A 24,006-nucleotide genomic window follows, 5' to 3' on the forward strand; every position below is an offset into this window, starting at 1 on the left:
TTGGGTGTGTGGAACCATCCAATTTGTTGTTAAACGGCCAATTTACCGGTTTACGACTTGCACCGATTTTATTAATTCAGGCCTACCACGAACATTTATGACAACAAATAATGATCATATATGGTTCCGAACGACATTATATGGCCCTGAGATGTATCCCATAGAATTTCAAGACTTTTCTACACTGGGCCCCGAAACCTCCAAAATTACTCAAAAAGCGTGGATATTAGCCTTCAATTTTGAATTTTTTTGACTTTTTGTGCCATGAAATAAAATTTGCCAAAATGTTTACTATGGTCCTTAATTGATACTCCGTACCATACAAGAGTCCAATTAGGTGTGTGGAACCATCCAATTTGTTGTTAAACGACCAATTTACCAGTTTACCACTTGCAATGATTTACCGGTTTGCAACGGCCAATTTAATTAACTTGCACCGAACCCGACTTGAACCGAAATTGACCCTATCACTTTTTAACCCGTCAAAACCCAAATTTAACCCGACTGGTTACTAACCTGACCTGAATTCAGCCCGACCCATTCCTAACCTGACTCGAATTTAACCCAATCTGTTACAAACCTGACCCAAAATCAACTCGACTTGTTATTGACCTGACCTAAATTCAACCTGACTTGTTATTGACTTGACCCAAATTTTACCAGACCTATTACTTACCCGACCAAAAAATTCAACCCGATCTGTTATTAACCTGACTCAAAATTAACACGGCTTGTTATTGACCTGACCTAAATTCAACCAAATTGTTCCTGACCCGATTTCAAAGCACCTTAAATGCAATTTAGACCACCGTATTATTGTTGATCAAAGAATTTTGTCTAGGGAGACCAAGTCGGTCCAAGCCATCAAAAGAAAGGAGCATCATCCTCAAATTTAAGAGTTAAATATAGTATATATTTGTTGTTTGGTCAAAGGAGATAATTATCCTCCTAAATTATAGACTATAGTTCCCTAGTATATTGTCATATATATATTATAGTCAAAGGAAATAATTAGCTTGATAAAAATGATAATTATTTATTTATAGTTAGTTGAACTCGAATATGAACTGACTTGGAAATGACCCGGCCTAATTGTAACCTGCAAATTATTGACTTGAACATAACCCGACTTGAATCCGAGAATAACCCGACTTGGCAATGACCTAACCTGATTAAAATCCGCAAATTATTGACTTGAACCGAACCCGACTTGAACCCGAGAATGTCCCGACTTAAAAATGACCCGACCTGATTATTGATAACTTGTTATTTGATACGATTTTAGAGTGATTTCGAACCTTGTTTACTTGGTATATTGGCATTTTGGTTCACTTTTACTCTATTTTTGTTCAACTTTTGTGTATCCCTTGCTTCACGGGTTGTTAGTGTTTTTGTTGGGTTTTTAGGTTCAAAGACAACCATTTGAGGCATTTGGATGATAAATCGAGGTTAGAAGCCGAAACAATGGAGCAAAACCGAAGAAAAGTGAAGATAAAGGCCTTAGAGAGTCTGCACGGACGTGCAAAGTATGGCATGTCTGTGCAGAAGTGTTCCAGCACGACCAGAAGCTACTGCCTACTGCTTTCAAGGCCTGCACGTCCGTGCAGAGCTCAGCACGTCCGTGCAGGATATTCAGCACGTCCGTGCCTGATCCTGCACGTCAGTGCAGTTTGCTCAGCCCAAATCAGTTTCAAAACTGATTCTTCTGAACAAGGCTTGCACGTCCGTGCCATATTTGGCACGTCCGTGCAGGATGCCCTGGCAAAAACAGTACCTTCTGCCTCCCAGGTGCACGTCCGTGCCAACCTCAGCACGTCCGTGCAGGTATAGTTGCACATCCGTGCCAACCTCAGCACATCCGTGCTGACCTATAGCCGTGCCCGACTCTTGTTTTCTCCGTCCTTTTTATTTGGGGGTCTTTATAAATAACCCCTTGAGCTCATTTGTACGGCAGCCAAGTTTTTAGTGCTTCCTCTTAATTTGCAATTGTAGAAACACAAATATTCTCAAATCATTAGTTAGATTATAATTATTAGCTTGGAAATTTCATTCTCAATGATTGTAGAAGACAAGTTCCACCATTGATATTCAAGTTGAAGCTTCTAGTAACATTTTCTCACTCTTCTCTTCCATTTTAATTGCTTTGATTGTTAATTATCTTGCTTAATTCTTGTATGCTTAGGTTGTTATTTAGCTTAATCTTTAGTTAATTCTTGTTCATGAATTACTTGAAATCTTTAATTTCTTTAATCTCCATGGATTGTGAGTAGTCTAATTTTCTAGGGTTTGGGTAAAACCCTCAATGTAGTCACTAATTACTTGTTGCATGTGTTAATTTGGTAATGTTGGGTGTTAATTAGTTGAGTTTAAGTGGTTTAATTGCTTAGTTCTTGTATATGGCAATTGTTAGAACTATTAGCTAAGCTTTCTCAACGAAGGATCGAGAGATGAATTTGAGTTAGCTCCCTTATGCTTAATTGACTTGAAATGCCATGAGAATAGGAATTTTCAGTCAAGGGAATTTTTTTGTCATCGTGATTATTCTTTAATACTTGTTTTATGCTTTGTAACCACGAGAGTAGGTTGTATTCATAATTCGAGTAATCCCTCTAGCTTGAGAGAGTAGTTGGGTGCTTTAGATGACTTCCCCTATATTATCCCCTCAAATTACCATTGTTTGCTACTTGCTAATTGTGATTTGTGACGAAATTGAGTGGTATATCCCAAGCCCTAGAACTCTATAAATATTGTTAAACTCCCCCTAGTTTTAGTTGACTCGAACCCAAGAATTACCCTAACCTGTGAAAACCCGAATTAAGACATATTGTTCACCTGACCCGAATGTAACCCGACCTAAACCCGACCCAAACTCGATAAGAAGTATGACCCAATGTGACCCAAATAAAGCATGACCCAACCCAAATTCGAACCGCATAGGTTATGGAATTAATACGAATTGACACGATCCGAGTTGTCCCGACCCACTCTTACCCGACCCGTTTACCCGAATTGACCGCTCTAGTTAAAAGTGTTATTTAATTTTACCATTGGTAGCACTGGGTATGGGTTCTAAAAAATTATTCATCACTATATTTATTGTCATTCCATTAGTAAGACTATTATCTATTAAAGTTTGTTAATTTGCAAGATACTACAAAGTATGAAATACTCCGTGGGAAACTAGTTTATTAAACGCGCTCTCACTCTCTTCTCTTGGACTCTTGGTCCCATACTCGAGTCCCATGCAAAAGATAGATTCTCTTATAAGTATGAAAACATCGTGTAAGGTATATATGTGTGGCCATCATAATTTACAATAAACATTTGTATTTTATATTTATTAACTAAAAAAAAAACATATTTGAATCATGGAGTATGAAAGAATACAAATATTTATTACTACAAAAATTGATTTTGAAAATTTATTGCTTGATTTAGAATCCTCGTTATCCTTTAAGAAAGATATACCAAGGAACCTTAATTCATGCATCAATTATTGCATACAAAATTGGGCATATATCCAACAAACTCACATGAGAAAGTATTGAAATACAATAGCAAGGTTTAATTATAGAAAGACAAACTCATCTTTCAAATTTAGACATGCCCATCACTTAATGTTTTGAATGTGAAGATGTCTCCAAACAATATATCCCTTTAATTAAAAACACTAATTATTGCATGATTTTGGTAGGAAACATTGTATGATGTGTTTAGTTATGCATAAATTATATATAGCATGAACAAAGACATAATATAGCCTTTCGGTTAGTTTGCTATAAAGTCAATTGTTACCAAAAATAAAGTAGTAGATCACGGTGAGATAGGATTCAACGTTCGTTGACACATGCATGTTAGTTTAGCTTTGATTTTGGGGCTTAACCTACACACTAATTAGTGGTATCATTTTAGTCCATAGTCACAAAGAGACATGTCTTTTCTAGTTACATAAGATTTTCTAGTTACATTATTTTTTTTTATAAGAGTATATTTTTTTGGTTAGTACGTATAAGGATGATCCCGTCATTTCGTCAGATTAAAACCTCTTACAAGTCTACCTGTTCCAAGTCAACCAACTAGGCCCTTTGGGAGGGTGAGGGCGAGGGGGGTAAGAGAGTCTTCACCAAGCTTTGCTTGGTTTTTCTGTTACATTATTATTGTATACAGAAAAGAGTGATACACATACCTTTTCCGCATGCTAGTAGTCTAGTACACTTTATACAAAAAGAGTGACACACATTTGTAGAGAATTCATACTTTAACTCTTAATTATGATTTTAAGAGGTTTGCCAATGTATATGAATTATTGAATGAATGTTTCTTTTTAAATCTCCTATTTGTATCCCCTTTTATTGGCCAACGTTTTTTTTTTCCCATTTCATTTATTTATTTATTTTGTTTTTGAAAGTAAAATACATTGGGAAGCTTAGGTACGTCTTCTCACAAGACCGTGACCTAAACTATCTAGGAGCAAAAAATAAGAAAATTTACTATCCAAAAAAGGATCTATATCCTGTTGAGTCGGAGTAGAGTAGCCGAGAGAGGCAACATAGTCTGCTGCCCGATTGTCTTCCCGATAGATATGTCTTGCCTGAAAATTCGTAAAAGAATCCAAAATGGCCTTGACATCCGCCATAAGAAGCTGAAGTTTCCAAGGGCAGCTGAAATGACCCTGCAAAATATTAATAACAGTAAGATTATCGCCTTCAATAAAAATATCAGAAATATGAAATTCCTTAGCAAGAAAGGAGGCCATTTCGAAGCGCAATGGCTTCGGCAAGGAAGGCCGGACAAGAACCTAAATTATAAGTTCGACTAGTAATATGATTTCCTAAGTGATCCCGAATGACCACACCTGCAGTAGCAGAATTCTGGTAGGAAGAACCATCAAAATTAAGTTTACAAAAACCGACAGGAGGTGGAGACAATGAGACAATAGGTGGAGTGGGAGGAGGAGGAGGCGGCGAAGGTGACACAGTCGGTAAGTGAATTGTGTCAAGAAGGGAGCGAGATTCTCATTCTTTAAACATTGAAAAAGCTCGAATAAAAATACTAGGAACAATAGTAGTAGAGTTCTTGAAAATAACTGCGTTACGATGTTTCCAAATACTCCAAAACAAGATAGCTATCTTAGGGAGGAGTTTAGGCATATTGAATTTAAGCGAGCGAAATAAATCATGGATCTGAGTAAATTGAGGGATACGACCAAGCCACTGAAGAACAGAAGAAGAAGACCAAAGAGCCATGGAAAAGGGACAAGAGAGGAAAAGATGATTTTGAGATTCAGAATGAGTAGAACACAGTGCACAATAACTAGGGACATTAATATTGCATGAAGATAAAGTATGACGAGTAGGAAGGCTGTTATGAAGGATTTGCCAAAGGAAAATATGGATTTTAGGTGGAATATCCAATTTCCAAATCCAACGAAATTCCCATTTAGAGGTAGGAAAGACATGAGAATGGGCTAGCCAAGTAGCGGATTTGACAGTGAACTGTCCATCTCTAGAAAGATCCCAACAAGGTTCATCTGAAACAGGGGAGGAGGGAAGGGGGATTCCTCTAATAGTTTGAACTATATTATTGGGAAGAACAGTAAGCAGAAGAGGGACATCCCAAGTATTATCATCAGTGATGAACATATCAACTGTCATATCAATATTCGCAATTTGATCGGGGTCCAAACCAAGAAGGGCAATAAGATTGGTGTGGACACACCAAATATCAACCCAAAAAAGGATGGAAGAACCATTCCTATACACTTATACATATATTTGTATATCTTGATAATTCTATCCATCCAATTTTAATTATAATATACATACACATGCAAATTTATCCAATATGAAGGCATATTATTGGTTAAGAAAAAAAATCTTCATTTATGATGATTTTAATATCATATCGTTGCATAAACTAAAAATCTGGCTAAATCATAGTGTTAGACATGGCATCAATTTGCAGGTTTAAGACTTCCTACGCATAATCTTCTTATTCGACCAAAGAATTACATACGGCGGCAAAAGTTGAATACATATGACTACTAAAGAAATGAGTCAAATACCATCTCGAATTCTCGATCTCAATGAGATAAGGAGCTTTAAAAAATATAAAATTATTTTATTATTTTATTATTGAGCTAATATTTAATGAAGATTCTATTTCAAGTAAATTTAATTTTTTTAATTTTTGGTTTGGAAAGGAAGAAAATGTAACAAATATTTTGCATTATTATGAGAATTTCGATTGTTTCCATAATTAAAATCATCATAAATGAAGATTTTTTTATTATGGAGTACAAAAAGTTATATATTGAGATTTGTTTCTAAAAGAAATTAGAAATCTATTAGTGATATTACCATACAGTAAAATAGAAACTAGAAAATAATATATTAAAATATTAAAAAAAATCATATTCTCGAAAACTACCTCCGTTAAATACTATCTGCAAGTTTGAGATATTATGTGTGAGATATAAAATATTTCAAACGGACGTAATATTTTATTTTTTTAGGAAATAACCTAGAGTTTTTTGTATTTTTGTTTTTTTTTTTTAAAAAACAAATAACCTAAAGAATTTAAAGAAGGTAAAAATATTAAAAATAGATTAGTACTCCATTTCTTGGAAAACAGGGGATAAAAATAAAAATAAAAAAGATTAGCATCCTTGGCAAAAGAGAATCCTAAAGAATACAGTACAAAAACAAAAAAGTGCACTCAAATCACTTCCCTACCTATTTAAGGCGCCAAGTTCTTAACTTTTTTTTCTAAGAGAAAGAGAAAGAAATCTCCCAAATAATAAATTCCCATAAAAATATAATAAAACCAAAACTCATTATATTGTGATGTACTCATGTAGGATTTTTCTGGGTTTGAGAGAAAAAAAGGAGAAGAAGAAAATAACAGTAATTAAAGTGTAATTATTAATTAAGAAAAAAAAAATGTTGAGTAAATTGTTATGGAAGAGATTAAATTGTGGTTCAGAAAAAGAAACAGAGCAAGAAGCTTCAAGTCATACTGGTTATGATCTAACGGCTGAGGTTTTGCCATCTCTTGGTGGTCGAAGCCATTGTCGTGTTAATCTCAGACGATATGTTATTTCTCCCTTTGATCGTCGTTACAGGTTTTATTCTTTTCATCTTATTATCTTAGTTACGTGTTTTTTTTTAATCCCCACCGTACTATATTATTAATATATTACGGAGTACTAGTTTCGAAGTTTATATTTCAACAACAAAAAAAATTACGTACCTCCAGTGGTTTCGAGAGCATGAAAATTGTAGTCATGTACTCGTGATTATGCATTGCCATTCAATTACACCATTAAACACGCTTAAGAATGCCGAAATTTTCTTAAAGTGCAAGTGATTGCAATGTGAACCAAGAAAATCAATTGTTAGAGGTTTATCATCTGTCATAGTTAGGGCATGTAACAAACTTTTTAACTTTATTTTCCGATTTCCTAGCAATGGGAACTCTAATTTTGTGTTTGCTTGTTGTTTTTTTTTTTTTTTTAAAGAAAATAATAAAGCTGGATTTTACCAATAAACCAACTAAATTAATTAATTATGCTAAAAGTGACAAATAAATTTTTTTTTTAATTTTGTCAAAAAGGGTGTTTTGCATTTTCTTGTGTGAAGAAGGAATAGCTATTGACCCACATAGAAGCTTAATAAATTAAAAAAAATAATTAAATTAATAAATAAATAAATTTGTGAACCATATTGCATGCAATGTGTTTGATAAAATGTCGCATTGAAATTTGAAAAGTTGGAAAAACTTGTCCAATGTGAATGTTTGTTGTTACTTTGTTTCATGATGTTTTGTTTGTTTTTTAAATTGGTGGATGAAACTGTAGCATTTCTTTGACAATTTAGGAATTTCATGAAAATTGTAGCAATGAATTTATATTAGGGGTCTTTTTAACAAAAAGTTGTCAAAATTAATCCTATTTGCATTTTAGGAAAAATAATTTTGGTGTAACTTTCACAAATGATCCTCTAGGGTCTGTTCACATTTAATGATTTGAGCTGAACTGGTTGAGCTGAATTAAAGTGAATAGAGCTGAAATGAATGTTTTATGAGAGAGAAAAATTAGGAGTTGAACTAATCTGAACTGAACTAATTGAAGTATAACTAAATTGAACTGAAATTAAGCTGAAAGTGATCAGGCCTTTAATCACCTATTTTGAGCTGTTCTAACAACCGATAAATTAGTCATTTTGTTTCAATATAAATATGAGTAAGACATATATATGAATTTGGAATTCTTTTTAAGAGAAAGGAACAAGCAAGTAATTGATGAGAATGCGATAGAGAATAGTTTGAACTAACCACAAGTTAGCAAAAGAGGGAATGTTGTACAGTTTGTAGTTGTTTTTGAGACATATAAGGAGCACCAAAAATGCAGTGTTTAGTTGAAACTCTATTTATAAAAGGAAGAAAGAAGTTAATGTAACCGCGTTATAAAATAATTTGAACAAAGACAAAAGTTACCTAAAGAGGGAACAATGTAAGTTTTAAGAGACGGACCAAAAAATTGTTGTACTCCGTAGTTTATATGAAATGACAGTGTATGTACTGTATTGCACACCGTATAGCAATGTAATTCAGAGTATTAGTGTTACATTACTTGTCTGATAATGTTATCTTTGTTAAAGGACCAGCTCAACCAGCTCAACCAAAAGGTTAAGCTGATGGTTGAGACTTCTAAATATGTTTTATGTTCTATTACTTCCCTTCACATGAAAGGCTATTTGGGCTTAAAATGTGGATGCAACACAGACCCTCTCATACCCAGCACGGATTAATTCCACTTTAAAGGAGGAGTGGATGAGATTCAAACCCGTGACCTCTATTTCACGTTGGCTCTTATACCATATTAAAGCACTAACTCAACCAAAAGGTTAAGCTGATGGTTGAGGCCATGAAATATGTTTTATACTCTATCAATCTTAGGTGAAAGTGACTGTGCAAGAACAAGGATCATAATGCTAGTATATGCCAATTGTTATTCAAGTTTCTCTAAATTATGCTAGTTTATGGTTTGTGATGATATGTATGTATTTGTGAAAATGTCACAAGTTTATTTTCAATTTTGTCAAAGTTTTCTTATTTGCCTGCAGGAAATGGGATTATTTTTTGGTAATTTTGGTGCTCTACACAGCTTGGATTTCTCCATTCGAGTTTGGTTTTCTTGACAAGCCTACGACGCCAATATCAATTGCTGATAATATTGTCAATGGGTTCTTTGGTCTAGACATCATCCTTACATTCTTTGTTGCATACCTTGATAAAACAACATACATGTTTGTTGATGATCGAAAATTAATAGCCAGGAAGTATGTTTTTAGCTTTAAGATGCCTCTCGATGTCATCTCCATTATCCCCTCTGAACTTATTCAGAAGATTTTACCTCCTTCTACACGAACTTATGGTGTGTTCAACATGTTCCGTCTATGGCGTTTAAGAAGAGTCAGTAGGCTCTTTTCCAGGTATACACTTCTTTCGAGTTTTTGAGCATATTAGAAAGATTTTTAAAGCTGTTTCAAACTGATATAGTCACAATGTTAACAGTCTGGAGAAAGATAGGCAATACAGCTACATTGTGATTCGATGTCTTAAGCTTATTCTTGTAAGTATCTTCTTGATTTATTGAAGGTTGTTTGTTTCTAATACTGTTTTATTTTGATTTAAAGGATTAATGTTTGTTGAATCTCTCATTTTTCTTTTATTTTCAGATAACCCTTTTTGCAGTGCATTGTGCTGGGTGTTTCTGTTATCATATTGCTGCACATCATCGCGATAAAAGGGCTACATGGATTGGATCAACCTTGGAAGATTTCCTTCAGTTCAGTTTGTGGACACGATATGTGATGTCGGTTTACTGGGCTATTACTACTATGTCGACTGTTGGATATGGTGATTTGCATCCTGTCAACAGAGATGAGATGCTTTTCGATGTTTTCTACATGCTATTCAACCTTGGACTCACTGCATATATAATAGGGAACATGACCAACTTGGTTGTCCATGGAAGTAGCCGAACTAGGAAATATGTAAGGCCATCTTTCGTTGTCTTATTATTGTCGAGTTAGGATAAAACTATAATGGTTGTCATAGGAAGAAAATCATTTTAATCCTCTAAGAAAACTATACAAAAAGTTTTGGAATGAGTAAAAGTGATTTAAAGAACAGACTTAATTGGTGTACATTTGCAGCCATCGAGTATTTAAGTAGTCTGTTTTCTTGTGTGATTCACTTGTTTTCTTGTGTTCTGTTTTTAAACAGAGGGATACCATTCAAGCAGCTTCGAGTTTTGCACAAAGGCACCAACTTCCTCAACATTTGCAGGAACAGATGCTTGCACATATCACATTGAAACATCGAACAGATACCGAGGGACTGCAGCAACAACAGATAATCGATTCCTTACCTAAAGCAATCAGATCAAATATTTCAGAACACCTTTTCTACTCTTTAGTAGAAAACGTGTATTTGTTTCGTAATGTGTCCAAAGACCTCCTCTTTCAGCTGGTATCCTCACTAAATCTTGCAAATAATAACTGAATAATATATTTCTTATGTTCTTTGATCAACTTGATTTCCTTGTATGAAGGTGTCTGAGATGAAAGCAGAATACTTTGCTCCAAAGGAAGATGTCATCCTCCAAAATGAAGCGCCGACTGACTTCTACATCGTTGTAAATGGCTCATTGGTAAACTTGCAGAACCAAATTAAAGCCTTTTCATAGATAGCAGAAAATGTTGCAGTTTTCCTGATCTAATGATATTTATTTTATGACTTCAGGAGCTTATCCGGCCCAATAATGATGGAGTATATCAGGCAAGTTATTTTAATATGATACTTCCTGTGTGCCTTAAACTTCAAATTAGACATGCATGAGGATTGTTTTTTACAGTATATGTATCTTCTTTCTGTTTATTTGCACATTTCAGGTTATTGGAGAGTTGAACAAGGGTGATATATGTGGTGAAGTCGCTGTACTTTGCTATAGGCCTCAACTGTATACAGTGAGAACCAGGAGGCTCTGTCAGTTGTTACGGATAAATCGTACAAATTTCTTGAACATTGTGCAGTCCAATGTAGGAGATGGGAACATAATCATGAATAATCTCTTACAGGTACTCTGCATGATAAATTAAAGTCTTTATTATCAGAGACTGTTATTGTTTGTGTGGTAAATCAAAGTCTTTATTATCAGAGGCTGTTATTGTTTGTGAGAGTCAAATTTATATTTTCTTGGGCAGCATCTGAAAGAGCAGGAGCACAAGAATGACAACACCGCAAAGGAAAGTATGGCGGAGATAGAGAAGATGATGGGTCATGGTAGGCTTGATCTACCGATAAGCCTATGTTTTGCTGCTGCAAGAGGGGATGGTCATTTGATGCATAGGTTGCTGAAACAAGGACGCGATCCCAATGAAACAGACGAATGTGGAAGGACAGCTCTTGTATGTTGTTCATTATTTCAAGAGTTAAATAATAGCTTGTATTAGTATTCATGTATTCTCATTTCTAATTACTTATGTTTGTATTTTTTGGCCTTAAAACTGCAGCACATTGCAGCGTCGAATGGAAGTGAAAAATGTGTGTATCTACTGCTAGACTATGGTGCTGATCCTGATTGCAAAGGTACATATCATTAGCTCTGAAATTCTAATTACAGATCATGAGCAATCAACTTGTCTAACATCTTTTTCGAAATGTTTTCGTTTCTGTTTGAGCACAGATCAAGATGGAAACATACCATTATGGAATGCAATGCAGGGTGGTCATGAGGCAGTGGTGAAACTTCTAACAAGTCATGATGCTAACATTTGTGCTGGCGACGTTGGTCAGTATGCTTGTATAGCTACCGAGCAAGACAACCTTGACCTCCTCAAAAAAATAGTGGACTATGGTGGTGATGTAACATTCCCAGCAGTCACTTCTACTGCCTTTCCTCAAGGTGAGATCTCTGCTTCAAAGTTCACAGGAAAGACGGCCCTGCACGTGGCAGTTAGCGAAGATAACATCAAGATCGTCGAGTATCTGCTTGATCAAGGGGCGCACATTGAATTGCCAGACATCAGTGGGTGGACTCCAAGAGCCCTTGCTGAACAGCAGGGTCATGAGCAAATATCAGCCCTATTCCAAGCCAAGCTAGGATCTAAGCCTCAAATCGTGTTCCAAGTTCCTGATGAGCATAGAAACAAAGTGCGTTTCCTAGGGAGGTATACTAATGCACCAAATTTAATTCAAGAACACCATCACTTCTCCGAAGATGGATCAGCATCAGTAGGATCAGGGATGAGGCCAAGGAGGAAGGCTAATAACTTTCGTAACTCAATATTTGGGGTCATATCAGCTGCTCAAAGCGGACAGAGTGATCTGTTTCCTGGCATAGGCCATGAATATTTTAGTAGAAAGGTCGACGTTGATCACCAGGAGAACCATGTCGCTTCTAGAGTGACCATAAGTTGTGAGCAAGAAGGAAAAGTCAGGAAGGTGCTTGTTTTATTACCAAATAGCTTTGAGGAGTTATTGAATGTGATAGCTAAAAAGTTTGGTATTTTGTTTTTGAGAGTTGAAACTGATAATGGTGCCGAAATTGATTGTATTGAGGTAATTAGAGATGGAGATCACCTTGTTGCCATCAAAGATGACACAAATATGTAAAAATGTAGAGTTTCAGAATATGGGGGTTTGATTCTAAACCTTCTCCCCTTAATATATATCACAAGTACTTACAGTTTTTTTTTTCCCCCTAATCTAGTCCTTTGGTAGAAATTGCTGTATTACAGTTTACAAGTTTTTCTGAGGATAAAAATAGTTACAGCTTACATTTTGATGATAAAAGTGTATACTACCTTTGTTTCACATTTTTCTTGTAGTAGACATATTGATTGCAGATGTTTACAATTGTTCATTCTTGAAGGCTTTATGAAAGAATCTAAAAGGGACATAATCTATGGAACGAACCATGACCCAAATTAGTAAATTACCAGATGGAACATTCAGTGGACAACTATTGCAATGATTTTCAGTGGACAACTATTGAAGAGCCTAGAGCTAGTTGACATCCACCAATCGCGGAACCCCTGAAGTTTTTGGTCATCAAGTCTGTTGTCCTTAAGGTATCAATGTCTCGATACTCTGTATATAAGCCATGCTCCTCTGCTGTCTGAGCTGTATTTTACAATAGGTATAAGCAGCTTTCCACTGCGAAACGATTCGTATAATTTTGGATACATTCTTCAAGTCAAGACGCTTATGTTGGATATCACTAAGTTTAATGTGGTAAGTATAAACTCTTACTAGCTAGTTTTTTTTTTCTTATTTTTTCTAAGCTGCATTTATGTAAATCTTTGTGTTTTTTTTTATCTAGGATTGCATTGAACGAAAGTATCCTATTGATGTTCCACAACTAGCAAAGCTTGAGCAGTTGGAAGTGAATATAAAGGCACCTATAGAACGCGATTCCTGTCTTCTTTGGCCGGTTCTTCTGATCAAGGCAGCTCCCTCCTTGCATAGATTTTCAATTAAGGTATTGATGTATCTGTTTTAGTATATGAATTAATTGAGCTATGACTTTAGGCCACTTTATTTGTTTTAGGCATGGCCCTGTTCAGTTCACCTTACAAAAATAATTTCATTTCAGTAAAATTAATTTCAGTTCTTAAAAAATAAGTTGAAGTGAACGAAGCCTTATAAGCCTATTATGAAAGTTATTTTGTAAGATTATGCAGGTTGTATCTTACTCTTAATCATCAAACATTGAATCAAAAACGTTATATAGTGTATTATGTTTGTGATGTTGATTTTGTTTCGCTTAATGGTAGATAATGAATTCACAAGATTCAATCACATTGATTCGCTTGTGGAAGCTGCTAATAAGAAATATAAGGTTTGTCATCATTTCCTCAGCTTTGTATTAATAGATTGCTATCAAGGGTATATTTTCATAGTAAATTTTTGCCTTTTTAGTGGACGAAGTGGATGTCTTTGTATCAGGCAAAGGTCGAACAGCATTACAGTGAGATAAGGCTTGCAGCGAAGCAATTTCATCACCATCAATGCTTGAAGCTGGTTGAGATGCAAGGCTTTCGTGGCCGGCCTTGCGAGTTGGAGCTCGCTGAGTGCTTGCTTGGTGCGTCTGCATCATTGGAGAAGATTGTTATAGCAACAAACCTTTCGAATGAAAAATGTGGGAAATGTGGAGACGATATCAAGGCAAAAAATGTGAAGAAGGGTTGTAGAGAGTTTGGAGAGGGTCTAGTGAAGCTCACTGGTTGGATACCCAAAGGTGTTGATTTGGTGGTGGCGTAATTTATGTGAACATTTAAATCATATGATCGGAACTCACTCATTAGAGTACATAATGTAATATATGTTTAATACACATTCATGTTTCATTTAATTTAATTTCGTGTATAATATAATTAAGAGTCCATTATTTGTTTTGAGGAAATTAAACTTCGAGAAAGTTATTTTTCATTGGAAAACATATTTCAAAAGAGAATGCAATTGTATACTACAAGTCTACAACCCACGCCAAGAAGATTTACTTCTTTTTCCTCTCTGTTGTTGGTGGTCATTGGTGGACATGTTCAATGTTTAGCTACAACTATACGTAGTATAAATAAAGGCCAATGTTATCTAATTGACCCAATATGAATATGGGGCTTGAAAATTGAAAATAGTATCAAAAAAGCCCAACTAAATGTCTAAATATGAATCAATTAATTCTTCAATCAATCATGCTAAATTAACTTCTTTTTTTTCCTGTGATCATAATTAGGCAAGCATAAAGAACTTTTCTTTGTATACTTATACACTTGTACTTGGGTTAAGGTAGCGAGTAGCTGACAATCAACTGTCTAAGTAAACGGTTGATAGTATGAGTGTTTGGCAAAAGTAGCGGTTGTAATACTAAAGTATATCAAAATTTATATAAATATTATTTAAAAAGTAGTAAAAAATTGTCAAACGCTACCCGCTACTTCTAAACGCTACTATTTTTTATGTTTGAGAATAGCTATCTAAACACTAACTCTATTGCTAACCGCTACTAGAATCGCTACCTTGCCAAACACTTTCAAATTTTTTCTAATAGTGTTTTGACTGGTCAAAACGCTAACCGCTACCTCAAACGCTACCACCAAATAGGGCCTTAGTTACTGTTTAGAATTACCGGTTGAGAAATTTTAGTCGGTTGACAATTTTTTCCTAAAGTTACCAAGTACGGAGTATAACTTACACATCCCTATTTCCTAGCTTAGCTACCCAAATATTAATGTCTTTATTTGTCATTTTACAAGTTCAATCAACAAAATAACTACAAGTAATCAACTCATTTTAGCAAGCAGTTTTATACAAACAACTAATATAATCAGTAAATCAATACATTTAATAAAACTAGCTAGTCTAATCAACTAAAGCAATCAACTCTTAACTTTTAACAACCAACTATCCACTAATTACTAAACAGAGTTGATATGTGGTCACACACTATATATGTTACCAACAGCTTGATTTACTAAGTACATTAATAGACGTCTCAATTTTTAAACATTATAACTTGCTAGATCGATCAATAGAAAAAATTACTTCAATGGTTATGAGTTACGTTCTCCAACAGAAACCTTTAATGAAAGTTCAATCTTTACGTGTTTTTTACGTGATTTCTTAAGTTCTAACAGCATATAGGAATACTTTTAAAATTTGTCGTTAAAATATTGTTCCATGTGAACCTAATACATAAAGCACGGTTCCTATAAAGGTGCTTGGGATGGGAATTTTCGCAATGGGCAGCTGCAAAGAAGGAGCTTATGGCCTGGCCTTGAAAGAGACTAATGATAAGTGGGTTTGTGTCCTTATATGGATATCTAGATCGTCTTGATTTCCTTCCAATACCTCCAAAAATCATACAACTATATTCCTAATTTCCTCTTCTAATTCTAACACAAGAATTTATTTTCTGACAATTAAAAACGTGACTAGCATAAGCATATGCCTCTTTCATCCAGTTTCTTGGAGAATTGTAGGAAACCACCTTTTTGAAACCAAAATTTAAAAAAAAAAATTAAAAAAATAAAAAAAAAAATCTAAAATTAGACCCTTCCAATTGTGTTAACTTGACCCGTATTTTGTTGTAGTCATGCATGTGGGCTTCTAACTTCAAAGAGTTCGTTCGATTTGGATTTGGAAACCTAAGGCTTAATGGTTGTTCCAAGGATATGCTTTGTGTACGTATACATTGAATAGGAATATCCATTGCATTGGCCATACTAGTCCATTTTAGGTTTTGTAAACCATTACCACTTGTAATTAGATCCTTAATTCCTGTAATATATAGAGAAATAAATATCTTTCAATGGAGACGATGTAGTTAAGGGTGACAATATCTCACAATTCACATTATTATTAGTTAGCATTTGTTAGAATACTTCGAAATAACAATTGATGAACATTATTATAAAAATATAATCTGCAGTAATATTCATTTTAGGAAAAATTCATGGGAATAATCCCACCTTTTACCCGTTCGTTTTTAATAATCCCACCTTTCAATTATTTTTCAATAATCCCACCTTTAGGTAACTTTTATTTTTATTGGACCCATCTAACTTGAAACCGGCTAACAAGGTAAGCAATTGTGACGTGTACTTGGGTAGTCTGATTTCCCCCCTAAAACATGCCATGTCATCTCTCTCTCCTTCCAACTACCCACGTTAATGTCTGTAGAATTCCTCCCTCCCTCATTACTCACTTGAACAGAGGCTCTGTAAAAAATCTCATCCGCCATAATTGAAGCTTCAACAACTTGAGTACGGTGCCATTAATTGTGAAGCTTCCATCGTTGGTAAAAATTGAATAGCGAAGAACCCCATTTTAGGTAAGTTTTTCGAACCCTGATTTCCGCCTGAAAATTTGCTAAATTTCGAAGTAAATGTCGAACCTTAACCCGAAATTGATGATTTTTCTATATGATTGCAATGTATTTGATACTTATTGTTGCGAATTGTTGTTTATTTGTGTTATGTTGTGATTTTTTTGTCGGTTTATGTGATTTGATTTCGAAACCTAAATGCTAGGTTTTTGTTGTGCTATACTGTTGGTTTTTGTTGAATGTTAATTGTGTTATAGTTGCTGTGAACTTAGGTATGGGTTGTAGTAAAATAACCTTGAAAATGTGGCATGGAGGGGTGTTTTAGCAGCGTGGTAATGGATTGTTGTGTTATATGAATGGGCAAAACAGAACCTTTAATGTAGACCCTGATGAACTATGCTCTTTTTATCTTGTGGAGTTGGTTATGAAGTGTGCTAGATATGATGGTAGAATTCAGGGGTTTTTATACTTAGTTCCTGGACTGAGTATGGAGGATGGGTTGAGGAGGGTCACAGATGATGACAGTATGAGGGAAATGATAAGGGTAGCAGAGAAGCATAGGGGGGTGGAGGTTTATGCTATGCACTGTGAAAATGACCCAATTCTCTTTCCCAAAGAACTACAACCTGCCTCCTCAAAACAGAAGACCCAACCCAAATCTGTGAGAGCCAAAAAAATTCCACTAAAGAGGGGACCACCTTCCCAAAAAGCCCTTGTTGAAACTTCCCATAAAGCCCTTGACAGCTCACTAAAGCCAACAGAAAATGCTCCCACTGAACTTATTACCATTCCACCAACCATTTCCCCATCTAACAAAAGTACATGTAGAATAAAATATGTTATAAACCCTAATAGAACACCTGAAATAGCTCACCAAGCTCCAGAAAGTGACCCTGTAAACACTTTTGAGTGGGAAGATGCAAGGCCTGAAAGCCCTATCCCCATTAATGATTTGATACCAGAATATAGCAGTGATAGTGACACAGTTGACCCTAGTTATAACCCACTGGTTGACAAAGGCAAAGGAGTTAGTAGCAAGCCTTTCTTTGGAGAAGTGGGTACAGATGACAGTGGGGAAGACTCAGATGACAGTGGGGAAGATGGTGGTGATGTTTTAGTTGAAGATGATTATGCTTCTGAGGAGGTAGAGGATGATTATGAGAAGGAGAGTGAAGAGATCTTGAATGAGGAGCTTCAATATCAGTCTGACAGTGGGGATGAAGAGTACAACATAGCTAGGCAAAGGGTAAGGGATACAACTGCCCAGCTTGTTGATATTGCAAGAAAAATACAAATTGAAGCAGCTCAGGGAATTAAACTACAGGAGGAGGCTGTAAACAGGACAGATGTTGGGGAAGATTTAGGTGGTGAACCTTATGGCCCCCAGAGTGATTATGAAGAGAGTGATGATGAAATACATACCCCACCTGATAGTGGTGAGGAAGATTTGATTCCTGGAAGGAGAAAAAGACTAGGTTTGTTGGTGTCTAAACAAACAGATTTTTCAAGTTTTGAGTGGAAAGTTGGGCAGAAATTTTCAAACAGAGATGATTTCAAGGATGTTGTAGCTAAGTATGCTGTGTTGCAGGGCAGAGATGTGAGTATTGTTGTGAGTAACAAACAGAGATCACAGAGGTTAGGTGTGAAATGCAGAGGAAGTTGTCCATTCTATGTGTATGCTTCCTGGGATAGTAGGAGGGCTACAATAGTTGTGAAGACAGTGAAAGGACTTCGCAGTTGTCAGAGAAATATGAAGAGGAACAGGCAACTCAAATCAAGTTTTGTTGCAAAGAAATATTTAGATGTGTTTAAAACTAGGCCACATTGGCCAGCAAAAGACATTATTGAGTGTATAAGGAAGGCATACAGGATGTTGGTGACTAGATACTTTGCCTATAGAGTCAAGTACAATGCCCATAGACTGTTACATGGGTCAATGCATGACCACTACAACAAGCTAGGTGGGTATTTGAAGGCAATAGAGGAATGCAGTCCTGGAACAGAATTGGAGCTTGTCACTGACATTGAAAAGCAGGCTTTCCCACCAATGTTCCAGAGGTTGTTCATCTGTTTTGAAGCTTTGAGAAATGGGTGGATTCAAGGTTGTAGGAAGGTGTTGGCAGTAGATGCCTGTTTTCTCAAGACCTTTTTGGGGGGTCAACTGTTGGCTGTTGTTGGCAGGGACAGTAATGACCAGATGTTCCCAGTGTGCTGGGCTGTTGTTGAAGGTGAAAACAACTCCAGCTGGGAGTGGTTCTTCATGAAAGTTGCTGCTTGTCTAAATCTGGAAGAAGGAGAAGGGGTCTCTATCATTTCTGATGAGCATCAGGTATGATTCCTAACTTATTTCTCAAGTGTGAGCTAATTGTATATTCTGTATTGTTTGTATTCTAATTTGAATTCTTTGCCTATTTTGTGCTAATTTGAATTCTGTATTGTTTGTATTGTAATTTGGCAGAGTATAGTGCATAGTGTCTCAACTGTTCCGCCTAAGGCAGAGCATAGACACTGTGCTACACACATATTTGCTCACTGGCACAAGAAGTATAAAGGAGATGAGCTGAAATTGTTGTTCTGGAGAATTGCTAAGGCATACAATATGGCTGATTACAATGAAGGACTGCAGGAGCTTGCAGAGTTAAATGTGGATGCAGCCAATGACTTCAAATTGCATAGGCCTGAATTATTCTGCAGAGCTTTTCTGAATCCAGGAGTGAAGACTGATGCAATTACTTCAAACATAGCAGAAACATTCAATGGGTACATCATTCAAGCAAGGACAAAACATTTGCTCTACATGTTAGAAGAGATAAGAGCTACTTTGATGCAGAGATTGGTGGTGAAAAGGCAAGGTATGATGAAAGTCACCACATTGCTATGTCCAAGAATACAAGCCAAGTTGGAAGTTGAGAAGGCAAAGGCTGCAGAGTGTGAAGTTACTCCTTCATCTGAAACCCTTTTCAATGTGAACTACTACTTAGATCAGCTGGTGGTGGACTTGGAAAGCAGAAGCTGTACTTGTAGGAAATGGGACATGCTGGGCATCCCATGTTGCCATGCAGTGGCTTCTATTTTTTTCATGGGCAAGGAACCAGAGATGTATTTGGATCAATGCTACCACAGGGACACTTATTTGTCAGTGTATGCAGGTAACAAAGCAATTCCATTAATGCATTCATTTTTGTCTACCACTGTAGTTGTCAACTAATGCATTTTTTTATGGATGTTGATAAGTTGTATTCCACCAATTCAAGGTGAAAGGCACTGGCCAGTAGTGTCCATGCCTATTGATCCTCCACCAATCAAAATTGGTCCAGGGAGGCCAAGAAAAAATCGAATTAAAGATCCACATGAGAACCCCAACAAATCTGGTTCTTTGACAAGAACAGGGATTGAAATGACTTGTTCTGTCTGCCAAATGAAAGGGCATAACAAAAGGAAGTGCCCTAACAAGGACAATGTGCAGCCAGCTGATCCTGCTCCAAAGAGGGGAAGAGGGAGGCCTCGCAAGGATGCTGAACCTACAGCTACACCTCAACCTACAGTTGCATCTGTGCAATCCACTCAGGCTGATACAACCCACCACTCCCTAACTGCTCAACCTACCATACTTGGTAGAGGGGGAAGAACAATTTTTATGGGTAGGGGATCAAGGGGTGGAAGGGGTAGAGGAGGTGTTGTTTCCAATGCTGGGACAGGAAGAGGAAGGGGTTCACATGTTGCTGGCTCTAGCAGAGGTGCTTCAAGTGGGAACAGGGGAGTAGGAAGGGCCAGGGGTGGAACTGGGGGCAGAGGAAGGAACTAGGTCCCAGCAGGTGTAGGTGTCTTCATTGCATCAGATGGATCTGCAATCACTAATGTGAGTGCCTTTATGTTGGCACTATTAGTGTGTCTCATTTTGCTTGCAACTAATGTCTTACTAATGCTAATATACTACTGTATCTGTTTGCAGACCCAAGGCAATGACAGGAGAACAAGATCATCAAGAACAGCTATGGACTGGTTCCAGTGCAGTCAAGAGAGTCAACGTTCGACCTTGCATCAACCAACTCAGTAGTCATCTAAGTAGTGGCATGAACAATAACTCATTTTGGTGTAATTAAGTAATTAAGTGTTGGTAATTTATTTATGTAATCTTTTGACAACAGTTTTTATTGTTTTTGGGCATATTACAATGTAATGCAATGAACCATGGCAGTGTTCATTTTGTGTAATGCAGTGAACCATGGCAGTGTTCATTTTGTGTTTGTTGGCCAGACCATTTGCAAGCTATTTTGTTCAACATAACAACTTCACCAACTTAATTTGTTCAACATAACAACTTCACCAACATAATTCAAGTTGAAAGCAAATCAATGTAATAATAACTTCCATTAATTCACTGTTACAGTAACATGCCTTGCTACTAAAAAGGTTTTTTCAAAGCCATATTACATGTCACAAATGCAAAATATACAATCATGTCCAAACCTAATCAACCTTAATGAGTCTAACCTACTATCATCTCCACTCAATATCACTGTCATGCCTTCAAATACACTAACAGAAAAGCAAAGAAAATCCATGACACAAACAGAGCAATGGAAAAGTTTTTTTCATTCCTTGCCGCCTTCATTAGTTCAATTCTAGTGTGGCAAAGCTCCATTTTTGTATCATTCAACTCATCCTCTTTAATATCCAAATTCTTCTCAATTTTTTTCAACTGCTCCTTCATGAAATCAATTTCAATCTCCTTTTCAGCAACTTGTGTATCTTTTTCAAAAACCTGGAATCGTAGATCTTCAAGGTCCATATTGTTAGCATTAACCCACTGAAAGAACCCACAATCACCCTCCTGTAAAAAAAATCCCAAAATCAAATTAATTTGAAAGCCCTAATTTGGTTTTTCCAATTGAATAATCTTACAAGTTCAATTCCAAAAACAAAAAATTTGTCACTTCCAACCACACTTACAGGCCAGTTAGGGCATCCGTAGAACTTCTTACCCACATTATCGCCATTCCTCACCCTCCGAATTACGGTTTCAACACCGCATTTGCACTTCAATTTTGGCAAACCCCAACCAAACGACCTTGACGAAGATGATTCACTTGAACCAACGTGCCTACGACTACCCATTGCAACCAATTTCACTGAGAAGAGATGAATTTGATAGGGGAATTTGCGACCAACAATGGTGTTTTAAGGAAGAGAGGAAACAGAGAAAGAAGAAGAAGAGAAATCAACTAAGGGACGTGGCACTTTTAAACAAACAAAAAAAAATTAAAAAATAAGTAACCGTTAGATTCCACGTAGGCCTAAAACCGGATAAAACAGGTGAGGTAACCTGTAAGGACCAATAAAAATAAAAGTTACCTAAAGGTGGGATTATTGAAAAATAATTGAAAGGTGAGATTATTAAAAACGAACGGGTGAAAGGTGGGATTATTCCCATGAATTTTTCCTTCATTTTATATGTGTACATTGAATAATCTTTTATTTTACATTATTGAAAATATTAAATCACATTTTAATAAAATGCACTCTGTAGATGGATTATAAGGGTCTGTTCACATTTACTGAACTGAGCTGAACTAAACTGAGCTGAACTGATTGGAGCTGAACTGAACTGAACTGAACTGATTGGAGCTGAACTGAACTGAACTGAACTAAGCTGAAATGAATATTTTATGAGAGAGGGAAATTAAGAGCTGAATTGAACTGAACTGAACTGAACTGATTGGAGCTGAACTGAACTGAAATTAAGTAAATGTGAACAGGCCCTAAATGTCCATGATCAGGGTCATACAAGCCACTTGTCGTGTTAATAGACCTTATACCCAAGCGGATCATGTATTGAATGAGCCAAGAAAAAAACATATTTGTGCTAAACTTGTGTATATCTTTGCTTATGCACGGAACGACCCACTTATTGTGCTAGCAGATCTCTTAATAATTTTTAAGAAATATTACCCTATAAATAGAAGACAATATCGACCCGGACCAATTATATCGGCCCGATCCGATCCAATCCAATCAATAACCCATCCCTCTACAATAGATAACTTCACAATTTAAACCCATGATAAAAAAAAAATATCTAAAATTAACCCCCAACGTCAATATATCCAGCATTGTCAGAACTCAGAACATTTCCGTCCAAATGATCCCCTCTCTTTCCCCATACCAGAATACCGACAGCACAAGTAACCGGTCAAAAATAAAGTTAAAATACAAGTCACAAAAACCGTGTACTCCGTCTAAATCGTGAAAATTAAACATGCTTTTATTAATTTCTAACTGCTACGTGTACAAAACCTTACCCTTTCCTTTTCCTCTCCCTCCTTAAATACCCCCTTCCTCCTTTTACCTTTCTTTCATCCAACTCCATCTTTTACAATCAAATCATCTTCTTCTCCATTCTCTCTCCTCAGAAAAAAAAAAACTCCATTATCAAACTACCTCAAATATGGCGACTACTTTTCTACCTTCTCAAACCTTCGTAGTCCGTGCTTCCGGCGTCTCCGACAACACTCGCCGGAAAACCACCACATCCGCCGCTGCCGGCGGTGGAAAGTGGTGGTCGCCGCTCTTCGGATGGTCCGCTGAAGCTGATTACATTGATTCCGGCTCAAAGATCGAAGCAACTCCGGTGAAGTCGGAGGATGTTCCGGCGAAACCGAAGTTCTCAGGCTGTTTCACTGAAGAAAAGGCGAGGCAGATGAGGTTGATGACGAAGGAAACGGCGGCGTTTCATGATAAAATGTATCACTCTGCTATTGCTTCTCGTCTTGCTTCTGATTTCTCTGCTCATGACTCAGATCGTCAATGATCTAATTTCACCGACGCATCGTTTTAGTCCACATTTTCTCTCTCCTTAGATTTTTCTTTAATTTAAAAAAAAAATGTAATGTTATTGTTGAATTTGGGTTGATTTAGTTAGCATCATGCATGAAAAACTTAGTTTTTGGTAATTTTTTATGATGATGTAATATTGTAATGAATGTGGACAAAATTAGGTGCGCCTTCATTAATCTATCTGTAATTATTCATTACTCTAATTATCTTGTTTTTTTACTTAATTTTCATTATTGTATATAATTCCTTTTTTATCTATAATTTTAGACGAGATT

At 36.2% G+C, this 24,006-nt stretch overlaps 3 protein-coding genes across 3 annotated transcripts; 2 read left to right on the top strand and 1 right to left on the bottom strand.

The window, feature by feature from the left end:
- Window positions 1-6,540: 6,540 nt before the first annotated feature.
- On the top strand, window positions 6,541-12,766 carry LOC110729122 (potassium channel AKT1-like). The gene is made up of 11 exons (XM_021908834.1): window positions 6,541-7,123; window positions 9,126-9,494; window positions 9,577-9,634; window positions 9,741-10,058; window positions 10,291-10,536; window positions 10,619-10,717; window positions 10,810-10,845; window positions 10,959-11,144; window positions 11,271-11,474; window positions 11,580-11,655; window positions 11,753-12,766. Exons 1-11 carry the CDS (start codon window positions 6,942-6,944, stop codon window positions 12,679-12,681), a joined length of 2,703 nt encoding a protein of 900 aa, XP_021764526.1. The 5' UTR covers window positions 6,541-6,941; the 3' UTR covers window positions 12,682-12,766.
- An 8,619-nt stretch (window positions 12,767-21,385) lies between these two features.
- Window positions 21,386-22,222, bottom strand: LOC110729061. Its single transcript, XM_021908758.1, has 2 exons — window positions 21,848-22,222; window positions 21,386-21,728 (listed from the first exon to the last, which is right to left on the bottom strand). Exons 1-2 carry the CDS (start codon window positions 22,010-22,012, stop codon window positions 21,417-21,419), a joined length of 477 nt encoding a protein of 158 aa, XP_021764450.1. The 5' UTR covers window positions 22,013-22,222; the 3' UTR covers window positions 21,386-21,416.
- Window positions 22,223-23,342: 1,120 nt separating this feature from the next.
- LOC110729171 lies at window positions 23,343-23,705 on the top strand. Its single transcript, XM_021908894.1, has one exon. The coding sequence runs from the start codon at window positions 23,343-23,345 to the stop codon at window positions 23,703-23,705; it is 363 nt and encodes a 120-aa protein (XP_021764586.1).
- The last annotated feature ends 301 nt before the right edge of the window (window positions 23,706-24,006 follow it).

This window comes from Chenopodium quinoa, unplaced genomic scaffold (genome assembly GCF_001683475.1).
Source record: "Chenopodium quinoa cultivar QQ74 unplaced genomic scaffold, ASM168347v1, whole genome shotgun sequence".
NCBI lineage: Eukaryota > Viridiplantae > Streptophyta > Magnoliopsida > Caryophyllales > Amaranthaceae > Chenopodium > Chenopodium quinoa.

What these genes read in the sequence shown, in the direction of transcription:
- LOC110729122 (XM_021908834.1), top strand. Translation starts at nt 6,942, where the DNA reads ATGTTGAGTAAATTGTTATGGAAGAGATTAAATTGTGGTTCAGAAAAA. An exon ending in AATGTGGAAGGACAGCTCTT is followed by an intron (nt 11,475 to 11,579) that starts GTATGTTGTTCA and finishes TTAAAACTGCAG; the next exon opens with CACATTGCAGCGTCGAATGG. An exon ending in TGCTGATCCTGATTGCAAAG is followed by an intron (nt 11,656 to 11,752) that starts GTACATATCATT and finishes GTTTGAGCACAG; the next exon opens with ATCAAGATGGAAACATACCA.
- LOC110729061 (XM_021908758.1), bottom strand. Translation starts at nt 22,012, where the DNA reads ATGGGTAGTCGTAGGCACGTTGGTTCAAGTGAATCATCTTCGTCAAGG. An exon ending in ACGGATGCCCTAACTGGCCT is followed by an intron (nt 21,729 to 21,847) that starts GTAAGTGTGGTT and finishes TTTTTTTTACAG; the next exon opens with GAGGGTGATTGTGGGTTCTT.
- LOC110729171 (XM_021908894.1), top strand. Translation starts at nt 23,343, where the DNA reads ATGGCGACTACTTTTCTACCTTCTCAAACCTTCGTAGTCCGTGCTTCC.